Source organism: Diabrotica virgifera, chromosome 2, assembly GCF_917563875.1.
Source record: "Diabrotica virgifera virgifera chromosome 2, PGI_DIABVI_V3a".
Classification (NCBI taxonomy): Eukaryota; Metazoa; Arthropoda; class Insecta; order Coleoptera; family Chrysomelidae; genus Diabrotica; species Diabrotica virgifera.
In genome coordinates this window covers 247,353,304-247,368,618 of record NC_065444.1, presented here as the reverse complement: position 1 = coordinate 247,368,618, position 15,315 = coordinate 247,353,304, and the positions used below count along the sequence as shown (strand labels likewise).

General features: G+C 32.8%; 2 protein-coding genes across 4 annotated transcripts in view; both read right to left on the bottom strand.

Moving 5' to 3' along the window:
• The window catches only part of LOC126880520 (apoptotic protease-activating factor 1-like), a 155,439-nt gene that overhangs the window by 78,306 nt on the left and 61,818 nt on the right, over nt 1-15,315 (bottom strand). The gene's annotated exons all lie outside the window — the stretch shown is intronic.
• Nucleotides 157-2,849, bottom strand: LOC126880521 (uncharacterized). Its single transcript, XM_050644424.1, has 2 exons — nt 2,762-2,849; nt 157-2,513 (listed from the first exon to the last, which is right to left on the bottom strand). The coding sequence occupies exons 1-2, from the start codon at nt 2,778-2,780 to the stop codon at nt 415-417; spliced, it is 2,118 nt and encodes a 705-aa protein (XP_050500381.1). The 5' UTR covers nt 2,781-2,849; the 3' UTR covers nt 157-414.

The window sequence follows — 15,315 nt, the reverse complement described above, 5'->3', positions numbered from 1 at the left end:
ATAGCCGTCGCACAGTGGTCGAAAATTCAAATTTAGGAGGACTTGTTGAATTCGGTATGATATTTTTTTTAAGGCAATTTATTAAGAACAAGTCACGGCCACAAATTAAGATAACATCACGAAAATAGTTAATATTAATCTCGTTCAATTATACAGGGTGTTTCATAATTATGTTATATTTAGCCAGCCGCAATAAGGGTAATGCATAAGTTACAATAAAAAGGAACTTTTTTCTTTATTTTTCTTAGGAATTTGTTTTCAATAATCAATTAAAATAAATCACAGAATTCTAACAAAAATAAATAAAATACAATTATTAAAAAACCCAAAGTAATAGCGAATTATAAACAAATTTAAAATAGTTGCATATCTAGAGTCCAAAAAAAATAATAAAATTATTAATAAAAATTTACATTACTCAAAAACGTCATTGTCACTTTCGGGGCTACTAGAGCATGAAGTATCCGAATCTTCTTCTTCTACTGACATTGAAGGTGTTTGAGGGCTAATTTCTGGTGCACGAAGTAAGCCCAAAACTTCTTTAGATAGATGATTTACTTTTCTTTTCGGCAATGGTCTTAAATGCGAAATAACCATATCTGAAGATAATAATAACGCATGAAGAAGGTCTTCTATATTTTCTTTTCTTCCGATCTTGCGTGTGTTATGTTGTCGATAATAACGGCACTCCTTATGTCTTGCTTCTAAAGCTTCTTCGCTTAACTGACCAATCGGAAGTAAAAGAGTATCAATTACGTCAGTTCCATGTATTAATATTTTATGGACACTAGCTGGCATCTTATACCATTCGTATAATTTCACAAAATGTTCGGCAGTTTTCAGAGTATATTCTCTAAAATTTTCGCTATTTAATTGATAACCACATGATATGGCTTGTAAAATGGTTGCAAATCTCCTAATTAAAGTTTCGTCTACATTTGTAATTTGAGCGGATTTCTCAGGGTCTTTGAAGAATTTTCTGGCAGTGTTACCATCATTGGTATTACCACTACCTTGCTTAATTGTATCTATGAGAAGTCCAGTTTCTTGCCGAAATTTTGATATTATTTCTTTCTTTTTTGCTTCACAAATGGCTTTATTTTGGACACCTCTAACCTGCCATGTTTTTATATCTAGTCGGTAAGCAATATGCAAAATGCATTCAAAGAATCTAATATGTGCATGCAGCGTCGACAGACCATACTGAAAAGTAGAGAAATTGCAAGGTTTTTTTAAAACTGCCCTTAAATTGTTCATATCTTTTGGTTTAGTTTTGCAAATATAGCAGCTCTGTGTGGAAGGATTTTCTGCTAGAGCATTGGCCACTTTTCCATCCAACATAGTTTTTAATAACGTATGCTGGACAGTAACAATTTCTTCTCGGACATTTACAATTGTTGGTAAGAGCGAAGCTATTTGTTCCTCGACATAATTATTTTCTCGCATTATTATATCATGTGTTTCTTTTATGAATTCGAATTTAATAGGTACACAAAATCGAGTAGATGATGAACGTGGATTAAGCCATACAATCTCTTCTGACTCAAACTGTTGTGTTGTTAACTTAAGTGGCACTATCGATGTTAACAGCAAGTCTGAATCTACTAAATCACAACTTTCCTGAAATTTCTGTTTGTACATAGAATGATTTGAACTTCCATCAAACCCCCATTTATAAGTCATGTGAAAAACTGTAATACCTTTTTCACTTATAACTTGAGAAAATACTTCTTCCTGGACAACAGCTAAACGACGAACAATGTGATCAAGGAGACATTGTAACTTAATCTCCCCCTTAGTCTCTGTTACATTTATGCCTTCCGGGTAACACTCTTTCTTTGCTTTTAGTACATCATCGTAAGAAGGATATAAGTCACAATTATTATTCTTTGCACTTTTTTTCAATTTTAAATACTGTGATTTGGTCAATTTAGCATCAACTATGAGAGCAAGGGTTTCTTCAGCTGTATATTTTTTCACCGGACTTTTTGATCCGCGCACATTTTTTAACCTTCTTAGCGACCGAGGACTGGAAAATGTAGCTTTTTTTATAACATAAGCCAAATTTCTTTTGCCTGATTTTATAAAACTGGTCCTTGATGCAAAATTAAGCTCTTCTACGCTATGGTTTAACACCAATTTTTTTGTACGTCTCCTTTTGGATCTAGTGCTTAGTGTATCAAACCCTTTCATAGGCCTTAATTTTCTTTTAGTTGTACAAACAAATTCACTTGGATGTGGTTCAACAGTATTATGTATTGAATGATTCAGCCAGTCCTCATTCTGCTTCAAAAAATTTTTCTTATTTTTCCCACTAGCTTTCCAACGAACCAGGAGATTGTTAGAAAACCATGAAATTTTGTTTAAAATGACTTCTTCAGGAATGTCTGGTATTCTATGATTTACATAGTCAAGCATTTTTTTCCTTGAAGCAACTGTAGTTGCCCGAGATAACAAAGAATTATCTAAAAGAAGTTCGAATAAACTCAACCTCGTCACGTCTCGGTGAACACCTGAAAACAAAAAAATTATTAAACAACTTCCGATGCACTCCGACCCTACAGATTTTGTGTATAAAAAGATAAATGATGAATCTACAATATAATTAAAAATTAGAATAAAACTAAATAAACTTTTTTTTCTTTTGACTATCAAATTTCAACAATTAAAAAGATAACTATTGTTTTTCTCTGCTTCTAATAAATCCAATTTTACTATGAATAAAAAACTTTTATATACGATCATTACAAATAATACTAACCTGAAGAACCAGCAGACATGATAAAATAAAAACAAAAATTAAAAACACTCTTTAACACTTTTAACAACTTGAGAACACAACGTTCGCAAACAACGATAAAGCGTAACTGAACAAAACTTGTATTTGCAGTCCCGTTGCGACTACCTGACCTTGAGAAGGTTTCTAGGAAGTAGATAAATTATTCGGAACCGACTAAGATACGCATTTTACTTTTCAATTATAATCATTAATGTATGTTTCTCAGAAGTTGGGTTTTTGTTAGATGTCCTCCTAAATTTGAATTTTCGACCACTGTGCGTCGGTTCAATAGTTGGTCCACGTAACGTATCTTTCGCTTCCAGAATAGCCAATAATAGAATATGTATATATCTCTCTTCTAAAAATATGGTTGATTAATTGCTGCATTCCCACAAATACGTCAATATAAAAGAAACTCAAGTAGAAATAAGAAGACTTATCACTCCAGCTCAAAGACTGATAATATCAAACGCTGGTCCTTCTGTTCCAACCACGTTAATTGAACAAGAACTACGTAAAATGGGTATAAGCGCCGTCTCTAAAATGACTTTTCTTAGGGTAGGAATGCCTGAAAGCGAATACAGCCATGTCTTGAGTTTTAGAAGGCAAACATTTATCACACCTTTAGAAAATATGTCCATTCCCGATTCTTTCATGATCTCTCATGATAATACCACTTACAGACTATACCTTTCTATAGAAGGATTCAACTGTTCAAAATGCAAGACTATTGGTCACCAGGAAACAGAATGTCCTGACAATGCTAATACAATCACTTCTAATGCAACCACTTCTAATACAACCAATCTTGACTCAACCAATTCTAATCCACCCACTTCTAATACAACAAATCCTTACCCAACCAATTCTAATCCAACCACTTCTAAAGCTCTTCCAGAAACCTCCCAAAACACACAATATATAACAAATCTACCTTATAACCAAACAGAACAAAAACCTTCTGACAAAGCCTTAATATCCACCTCTAACGATCACCCAGCATCTTCCCAAAACATATTAGATCGGATCCCAGACGTACAGGTCTCTAATAACCAATTAGAATCTACCATAGAAACGGACGACATGTCAAGACCTACAAATAATACAAATGAAACAAACACTTTAAAAATAACAACATCATCAACTTCCAACAAGATCAGCAATCTTACTCCATTAGAAATAACACAACCTAAAATTATTCCAAACGTCACAAAACATCCAAAAAGGCTCATCTCATCGTCTCCAGAAATCAACGAAAATACCACACAGACCGATTCTCATATCTTCACTTATCCAGTAACAAGGAAATCAAAGAAAAAAACAAAAACGTCTAAAAGAAATTCTCGACATGAACTTTTACTTTCCCTAGAGACAATTAAAGACAAAATCGCAAACAGATCACCACCATTTGTCCTTAACTTCGACGAAATATGTGACTTTCTCGAAAACACATTAAACGCAAAACATCCCGAAATAACCTCAAAAAACTATTCGAACGAAACAGCCGAATTAATTCAGATCCTTATTTTGTTCACGCTTATACCCACAATTCAAAATTAAAGAATAATATAACTCGATTAAGAAAGAAACTAAGCCCCAATAATTTCTCTTCCACAGAAGAGACGGATGAAACACATTCTCAGTCAGAACTCGAAAATGTCTAATCTAACCCCTATATATTACAGTGGAATATCAATGGGTTCTACACCCATTTAGAACAATTAAAACTTCTAATAAACGAAACATGCCCTAAGATCTTATGTCTTCAAGAAACCCATTTTAAGCAATACAATATTAATCTTCAAAACTACCAATGTTTTCCAAAAAATAGAATAGCACAACAGGCAAGTGGCGGAGTAGCCATCCTTGTAAGAACAGACCTAGAAGCTAAGCCAATCACATTAAGAGTGTCCTCAATTTCAAAAAGAAAGAAGATCCCATAGAATCACAGACGATGACCTCAAGACAATCCTCACCAAAAAAGTTTCATCAGTGTTAACATATTTAAAAGACATCAAATTCTATAATATTAAATTAAATTGTATTATATATTTAATGTAATACTTTGTATTGTCATATCCACTAATAACCCTGCGCGGTTGATGTGGTTTTGTGTTTTAAATAAAAAAAAAAAAAAAAAACTTTCTACAAATCTTCATCTCATATATCGTTTTCTTACTCTATATTTTGTTGTATTTTATTTCGACAAAAATCAAACTAATAATTTTATTAAATTCATATGAATTTATGATGTAAACGTTTAGTTTGTGTATATTCCCACATGACGTACACGCGAATTTGGTGCAGTTTGAAATGTCGTCAACTTTCGTACGGCGCGGTAGACGTGAAGTGGGTTCGAGCCCCAAGCAAGTTATTATTTTTTTATTTTTTTTTTATAGATTTTATGATTGTAAGTATATTATTATATAATTTTTGAAGATATTCTTCTTTTTTGAAAGTGGTAGATAAGAAAGTTAGTTTGATTTTTAAATAAAATAAGTAAAAATAACCTTTTAAGTATATTTACTTAGTTTAAATTACCTATTATATAATAGAAGAATATCTTCTTACGTGCGTACAAAGTACATACACATTCTTTTTTATACAACAGACAGAAAAAATAATAATACAATTTTGTTTGTAAGTTATTTATTAAATATTTATTTATCTAAAACATGGGTGTGAATACCTTTATTGCCGCAACACAACTTGGTACGATGCCATGTTCGTATACTCATCCATCTCAGCATGTCCTGAGTTACTGACGTAAAATCTGGGCGCACTCCGTTTCGCAAGTCCTCATTTGAAACATATCATCTGCCTTTCTAACGTTCTCTTTAATGAAATTCCACAGTGAATTGTCCGGCGCTGTCAAATATGGACGTCTTGGAGACCGAGAAATTGGAGAACCACGTCCAATCCATCGGTTCGGGAAGATTTCATTCAGGCGTTTGTGAACACCGAGAGGAAAATGGGATGAGGCGCCATCTTGTTGAAAAGAAATAGTGTCAGCAGTGCCCTGAGCTGTCAATTGCAATAATAACCTTTCTTTGATTATCTGCAGATAAATAAGTGTGATAAGTTATGAAGCCTTCAAAAAAATATGGCCCAAACAGATAAGTTTAAATAATTCCAGCCCATGCCATAACATGAGGCGGGGTTTTTTCACTTCCTCAAAGAAATGAAGGTTGTCATTTGCCCAGAAATAAACATTTTGATTTCGAGAAATCGCAAACTTATCGGTGAACAGAACATTTTGTTTGTCATATGCTCTCGGAAAGTGTTGAAGCAGTAATTGACACGCTTCAATTGTAGACTCTCTTGTGGCCGCCATCATGTTTCAATCGCCTCTATTGTTGTCTGTCTGTGTGACCAGACAGGTGCCCTTGAAGATGCGCATGCGCCGAAACTCAAATAGATATTGGGTAGATGTTGAAACATTATTATTATTAGTGTAAAGGGACTTTCCGGCCACCCTGTACAAAAGACTTGCAAACATTGTTTGAAGATACAACAAGTGAATCAGGACATTCTGTATTTGAAGATAATAGTCAATATAGTGGTAGTGATGACTATTGGTACAATGAAAGTGATTCTTTATCTTGTGATGAAGATGCGAAAGAAGAGGAAGCAAAACAATTTAAAATGTTGTCTCTGAAGTGTACAATGATGAAGTTACAATACAGACCTAGATTGTATACGTTTCAATTAATGGAAATATATTGTAAAACACAAACAATGCATCTATTTATAACTCTAAAAAAGAACAGGACATACATTTATGTCTCTTTGAGATGATTTCGGCATAAGCGAAAGCGATGCTTCGAGAATATTTGCAAAATCTGTTCCATTAATTAGTAAATATTTAATACCTTGTACTTTTAATCCCCAAGTTGGCCCAGTTAAATTTTATATTAATTATCCTTAGCATTTCAATTAAAGACGACTAAAATGTAGTATACAATCCCCAGAATAGCCTAATCGCTTTCTTTTGAAAAACCTTCACGAGTAATAGTATCTACTTATGCGTTTTAAGCACTTTAGAAGGTAGACATTTCTAAAGATTTATAAATCTCACTTTGAAACTAATTAAACTGATTTTAGAACTATACAAGAATATAAATAATAAATGGTAATTTCCAACTAAATACGATTAAATGTTATACAATTTCCGTAATACTCTAATCGCGTTTAACCGGACTTGACTCGTAGCCAGGTTGTGGTCCGTGACGTCAAACCAATAGAAGAACGTTTAAACGCCTCTTAGAAATTTGAATTTTATAGCATTTTCAAAGCCTCGTAATAAGCGTATGAGTTAAAAATATTTGTTTTTTTTACACGCAAGCGTTTTAAGATCATGTTACCTTATGTTTTTAAATATTATTTTAATATTTAAAAATTTATGCAAGTTCCCTATTCATACATTATTCAAGAAAAAAATCAAGGAAATATATTGAAAAATAAACCAACGGTGGCAAATTTTTGAAGACATCTCAAAATATAATGAATTTTGTGGTGGACATCAGAACTCATCATCGGATCATGGTAAACAAAAAATTGAAAAAGATTTTATTAGCTTATGAGTTTTTCGAGGTAACGCTGTCGAGTTTTTTAGTTTTATCGACTTTTGACTTTTTGATATGACTCAGAAGTCAAAACAACGAATATTTTTTGGAATAAGAGTGAAAATCAACATATTTATTATTGTTAAACAAAAAATAAGCATAAAACAAAAAATATCTCCACAGCGTTACTTCAAGGAATGTCTAAAGAAAATATATACAAAATTCCAGGCGGGTCGGTTAAGTAGTTTTTGAGTTACAATGTCTAGAGCCTTTGAAAAAAGCAGTTTTGAGGAAAAAGCCTTTAAAGTATTGTCAACTTTTATTTTCAATTTCTTTTTTGTTTGTCAAATCATAAAATTATGCACACCCGAATACCTTTTTGAATCGTGGAGTAGTTTACAAAATAAAGTGGGAACAGCTGTTGACCGTTGTTCACAACGTTCAAGCGTGCTGGCGCGAACCTGCTGCAAAGTGAGTCGAAGGTAGGGATATTAAACACTATGTCCCTACTACCCTACCTTCGACTCGCCGTGCAGCAAGTTCGCGCCAGCGCGCTTGAGCGTAATGAGAAACGGTCAACAGCTGTTCTCATTTTCTTTTGTAAATTACTCCGCGATTCAAAAATATTCCGGTGTGCACCACTTTACGATTTGACAGAGAAAAAAGGAATTGAAAATAAAAATTGACAATACTTTAAACGCGTTTTTCGCAAACCTGCTTTTTTCAAAGGCTGTAGACATTGTAACTCAAAAACTACTTGACTAACCCACCTGGAATTTTGTATATATTTACTTTAGACATTCCTTGAGGTAACGCTGTTGAGATATTTTTTGTTTTATGCTTATTTTTTGTTGAACAATAATAAATATGCTGATTTTCACCCTTTTTTGCAAAAAAATCGTTGTTTTGACTTCTGAGTGGTATCAAAAAGTCAGAAGTCGATAAAACTAAAAAACTCGACAGCGTTACCCCGAAAAATTCATAAGCTAATAAATTCTTTTTGAATTTTTTGTTTACCATGATCGAATGATGAGTTCTGATGTCCACCGCAAAATCCATTGTTTTTTGAGGTGTCTTTAAAAATTTGCGACCGCTGGCTTATTTTTTAATATTTTTCCTTGAATAATAATCTATGAATTGTACTGAATATGTCTATTTACAAACACAAACAAGAATAAAAAAGGAAAACTATATATCCCAGGAAACAAAAAACCTCATGAGCAAAAGAAAAACATTAATAGAACAAGATAAGAGAAACACAGTAGATTACAAAGAGGTAAACAAAGCTATCAGAAGGAACATCAAGGAAAGTCAAAGGATAGTACAGGAAGAAAAAATAGAAAAAACCATTGAACAAAATAAAAATATGAAGTGCTTAAAACCACAGCTTGGAAGCATACAGATTAATAGTATAAAGAACAAAGAAGGCATAGAGACCAATAATATAGAAGAAATTATACAAATAACACAAGAATATTATAAAAACCTCTACAATACAAAACAGAAACCAACACAAGAAATCCTTAAGCAATTACAAATAAAAATAAAAAATGTCAATTCCGACTTACAACCAGAAATCAGTAAGAATGAGATAAAAAGAGCACTCAAGGAGATGAAGAATAATAAATCGCCAGGAAAAGACGGGATAACTGTAGAAATGCTAAAAAATGGTGGGAAAACAACTAGAGAAGTTTTGTACACACTTATGAATAAAATATTAATGACAAAACAAATACCCAACACTTGGAACGAAGCAGTAACATTGCTACTATTTAAGAAAGGAGATAAAAAGGATCTAAAGGATTACAGACCCATAACTTTACTAAATGTGATGTAGAAACTAGTAACCAAGATATTAACAAACAGATTAACAACTAAATTAGATGGATACCAGGCAAGAGAACAAGCCGGATTTAGAAAAAGCTTCAGTACAAGTGACCACCTTTTAACGATGAAGATATTAATCGAAAAAGCTAACGAATATCATATCCCGCTATACATGGCATTTATTGACTTCGAAAAAGCATTTGATAGTGTGGAACACTGGGCAGTAAAGAATTCCCTACAAAACAGCAGAATAGACTACAGATATACCGACTTAATTACAAATATATATGATAAGGCAACAACAACTATCAAGCTAATGAAACAAACGGAGCCTATTAAAATAAACCGAGGAGTAAGACAAGGAGATACCATCTCGCCCAAGCTATTCAACCAAGCGCTAGAAGATGTGTTCAAACAACTGCACTGGGATGGTTTGGGTATAAACATAAACGGGCAATATCTGAATCACTTACGTTATGCTGATGATATTGTATTAATAGCAGAAAGAAGTGAAGAATTACAAAGAATGATGGAAGAACTAGATAGAGAATCGACAAAGATAGGACTGAAGATGAATTACAGTAAAACAAAAACCATGACCAATCAACAAGAAGAACTAGTAATTACAGTGGCACAAACAAGAATAGAACAAGTAAAAGAATATATATATCTAGGACAAATCACTAGATTAAATAAAGAAAATCAGACCGAAGAAATAAAGAGAGGAATAAGGTTGGCCTGGGCATCATTCGGAAAACTGTCTTATATTCTAAAGAACAGAAAATACCCGCAATACCTAAAAACAAAAGTCTTCAATCAATGTATACTCCCTGTTTTAATATATGGCTCTCAGACATGGACGTTTACAAAAGAGAATATGGAAAAAATAGCAAAGACAGAAAGAGCCATGGAAAGACAAATGCTGAACATTAAATTATCAGACAGGAAAAGAAACGAATAGATCCGTAACAAAACAAAAGTGAAAGACGTCTCTACCCAAGTAGCAAGGCTTAAATGGAAGTTCGCCGGACACACCCTACGGCAGAAGGATGAAAGATGGACTAAGATGGTAATACATTGGAGACCATGGAACCACAAACGAAAAAGGGGAAGGCCACAGATGCGATGGTCAGATGACCTGAAGAAACACACTGGGTCAAAATGGATGCAAATTGCCCAAGATAGAGAGGCATGGAAGAAGGAAGAGGAGGCCTATATCCAAGGATGGATGTTTAGGGCTGATTAGATAGATGTCTATTTAATTTAAAAATAAAATAATTCTACCATACTTTAAAAAAATGTGCTTGAAATATTGATAGCTAAGATTTTAATAGGAAACCCATGCTAGAAATATTAGTCTATGATGAAATTTAATAAAAAAAATGTTTCATCCGGAAAGCAGACGGTTGCAGATCGAACTATATTCGGATCCCATACTAAAAGTAATAGGTGTTAACTGAAAAAAGGGGACAATTAGGCGAACTCAAAAAACCCCATATCTAATACATTAAGTATGGGATTTAGTGATCGCCTAAGTGCCCCCTTTTTACAATTAACGTATGTTACTTTCCAAAGAAACACCCTGTATAATTTAGTTTATAGACTAAGAGCCGGATAGTAAAAATGTGCTAATCATTTTAGGAAATGTAGAGTTCATAACTGGGCCAATCCAAGCCAAGTGGTCCAAAGGTGGTTGCTTGACTATTTTTAATATTTTTTATTTTTCTACCTTTTAAACTTCAGTCTATAGAGAGTACAAAATTACATTCATTTTATTTTTAAAAAATTTAGTTTGCCGATGACGGCCATTTTTGTTAAAGTGTGTCGATCATTTTAACGGAAAACACGGCTTCGCTCCTTAGCCAGCAGAGTCCATCTCGATATTTGGCAATAGTTACCAATTAGATTTTAAAGAAATGCCAAGATAGGTCCATTTTTATTTTTATTATATTGCAGCTTTTTGGGAAATATTTCATACTACGTGACGTCATCCATCAGAGCGTAATGACGTAATCGATGATTTTTTTAAATGGGAATAGGGGTCTTGTGGCAACTAAAAGTACATTGTACTGCTGTCAGAAAATAGAAAAAATGTTTATTTCACAAATAAACATTTCTTTTCGCTTAAATTAAATCACAAACAGCCTCCCACCTACCTCTTGACAGTTTGAACATTTAATTTAAGCGAAAAGCAATGTTTATTTGCCAAATAATATATATATTTTTTCTATTTTATGACAGCAATAAAATGTATTTTGAGTTAAATAAATTACATATTCTTCTTTTGTGTCAATTAATTTAATTCAAAAATTATTTTTGACAACCCTGTATAAATAATTATATTATTGTTTATACTACTGAACAGAGAATTGAACACTCTTTCAAATGAGATAACATACGAACCCTATTCCCAATAAAAAAATCATCGATTACGTCATCACGCCCAAATGGATGACGTCACTGACGATGACACGTCATGGAGACGTATGAAATATATATAAAAATATCGTAATTTAAAAATAAAAATCGACCTGTTTCGGCATTGCCTTAAAATCTAATAACTGCCAAATATCAAGGTGAACTCTTTTCTTTGGCCCACCCTGTATAAATTTATATTTATTGTGAAATCCGGTGAAAATAGATTAATTTTTATTTTATTTTTTAATTTTAATTACCCTGCCCGCAAACGCTAAAATTTTGACCATTTTGATTTTTGACCATTTTTTCAGACCTATAACTCCTATGTGAGGTAAGTCTGCAACTCCAAATTTTTACTCCTTATTCTACTTGCTAGGGGCTAACATTCAGCCAAATTTCAAATTTTTTCATCCGTGCCCATCAGGGATATAAAGGGTCAAAACTTTGAGATTTTTCAAAAAATTACATTTTTGAGATTTAAAAAAAATTTACTTAAGTCTCAAAGCTCAAACTTTTTTTTATTTAAAGTATGTACGTTCTCCTTTGCAGAAAAAATTACAAACCATTATCGGCTTGCCTTATGCTGTTTGACCATTTTTTCAGACCTATAACTCCTATATGAGGTAAGTCTGCAACTCCAAATTTTTACTCTTTATTCTACTTGCTAGGGGCTAACATTCAGCCAAATTTCAAATTTTTTCATCCGTACCCATCAGAGATATAAAGGGTCAAAACTTTGAGATTTTTCAAAAAATTACATTTTTGAGATTTAAAAAAAAAGTTACTCAAGTCTCAAAGCTCAAATTTTTTTTATTTAAAGTATGTACGTTCTCCTTTGCAGAAAAAATTACAAACCATTATCGGCTTGCCTTATGCTGTTAAAAAAATGCTGAAAATGGAATTTTATCAGTTTACCTTTTTAAACTTTGACGTTCATTTAAGGCCTTAAGGGTAGTTTGAAATTAAATAATGCTATACACTGTTTTTTTAGAGCATACTTTTCTAAAAAGTTTGGTTTTTGATTTATTGTTCTACGAAAAACCTCAGTGAAAATATTGGCTAAAGAGCGAAGCCATGTTTTCCGTGAAAATGATCGAAACGCTTTAACAAAAATGGCCGTCATCGGCAAACTAAATTTTTTAAAAATAAAATAAATAGAATTCTGTAGTCTCTATAGACTGAAGTTTAAAAGGTAGAAAAATAAAAAATATGAAAAATAGTCAAGCAACCAATTTAATTTATATTGGACCACTTGGCATGGATTGACCCAACTTAAATAGTAGAACCTAAAAGAAAACGTATGGGCATTATGCCGCTTAATTTCAGTGTCACATGGGTTACCGGTGGAAAATCAATCTATTCACTTATGGACCGGATAAATAAATTAAAGGGTACCCCCTTTAAGGGGCTATCCTAGTGTAAAAGTCTTAAATTCATATACTTTTTTGGGAATTTCTAAAATAAAAAGTACTGTACCAATTGTTTTGAGAATTTGCATAAGCATTTATTATAAAAAGAAGTACATGTAAAACAATTTTCACAAAAAAATATTGAAAATTAAACCATTTATGCGCCATCTACTGGCACCGTGAAAATAAAAACATAGTCCACTGCTGCAGTGATTGGGACTAATTGGAGATCCTAAAACATAAAATTTCAAATTTATGTATTATTGAAACAAGAATAAAAAACCGCTAAACGCCGTAAAAATGAGTGGCGCATAAAATATTCCAGCTACAAAAGATCTGATATGAATGTTACGTGGCGCGAAAATGGATTTTCATTTGATGCAAAACAAAATTCTAGTTTTATTTTAAAAGATTTTTCCATAATATTTGCTAAATTTGAAGTAAACGCGCCACAGAAGAGTAACTTTGATACAGTTTGAATTTTTAAACTCTTTTGTGGCGCGTTTACTTCAAATTTAGCAAATATTATGGAAAAATCTTTTAAAATAAAACTAGAATTTTGTTTTGCATCAAATGAAAATCCATTTTCGCGCCACGTAACATTCATATCAGATCTTTTGTAGCTGGAATATTTTATGCGCCACTCATTTTTACGGCGTTTAGCGGTTTTTTATTCTTGTATCAGGAGTTTTTCAAAGTTATTTATAAATTAAATGTATGAAGTTGAATGCAATGTTCCTCTATTACACGTCAAGCTTTATAATTGGTCACCTTTGTTGCATTATCTCCCAAATCATCTAGTGTCCATCGAATGTACACTAGATTTTTTTCTATTCGAAATAGATTGAAAAAAAAATATATTGAGATGGCCGGTAAATGAAGTCGGATTGCCCGTTGCCAGATCAAATTTAGCGTCGTAGTCGTAACCACTACAACCCATAAACCATTTGGGGAATAATCGTTAATTGGATTATACTTTTGTATTTTAATAACTTCTCTAAACGGCTTAACCGATTTTGATCAGTAAACATAAGTTTGAAACGTATTGACCAGTAGTATATGATGGATCTAAGGTCAAGTATGATAACTGAAGCTATTAGGTACAGGAATTATTTAGCTTTCGAAACCGTTTTTCCCACAGAAAATAGATTTTATCATATTTATGAAGCCTATAACCTAAAAATTTGAATTTTCCCGGATATGAGGTATACATCGTTAGATTCGTCTTGAGTCCTTATACAAACGCTAAGTTATTGGCACAATTCGTACGTTGAAATGTTGAGTAATTGTCGAAAAACCAAAATTTTTAAAGTTTAGTTTTTCAGTTTTTCGGCTATACTGAGCCGTTTGTACGTCTGATCCTGACGGCTTGGACACCATTTGAAAGCTTAAGTCAACACTATTGATTTGATATATTTGCGGTTCTCATGCCTCTTCTTGATCCGAATATATATACCCCCAAAAAATATGCCGTTTTGTACCTACAAAGTCCTATAGCTGGCTTATGGGTGGTCAAAAGTCACAAACTACACCGGTTCTAAATCGGCCCTGACCCCCTCTTTAAATACAGAGAAACAATATCAAATCGGTTTAACTTTCAAACACACATACATACATATCCACAAACATTTTCCCTTTTTTAAATAAAAATTGAGTCACATTTCTAAGCTCTATAACTTTTGAATGGTATAACCGATTTTCAAAATTAGACATGCGTTGGAAGGGTAATGATCAGTTCTATTAGAAACCGCAAAGGTTGGACTTAAATTTTCGAAGTTTTTGGGAGTTTTGGGGACCAGAACGAAAAACAGACCCTAAATAGGAAGGGCCGTAAAATCGACACCCTTGGACCAAAATGGATGGTTGACATATGAATGGGTGAGTCTTTTTCTGAACTTGAAGATGGGAGTTGGCACAATTTTCAATTCAGTCAGATTTAGAAAATTGAAAATTTCGTGTATATAATAGTGTCGCGTGTAGGGGGTGTATTTCTGCGCCACTGGCGAGAACTGCCGTTATCTGGTAATCTTTCCGATATAAAACTAACAGCTTCGATAACTAATAAATCGAAAACTATTAATTTTATCAAAAAAATGTATAATGAACATTTTTTGTTTATAATTAATATTTTTACCAGCATTTGCGGTCAAAATATAAAAAAAAATTTCCAAACTCGAGATGAGGTGCCAACTACCCCCTTGGTAAAAGCGTCTTTCGGCATCATATAGATTTTGATCCTTGGACTATCCACTACTTATTTTCAAATTTTTAAACAAATCTATCCATTCTGTAAAAATTGCGAAGTGAAAAATTTCAG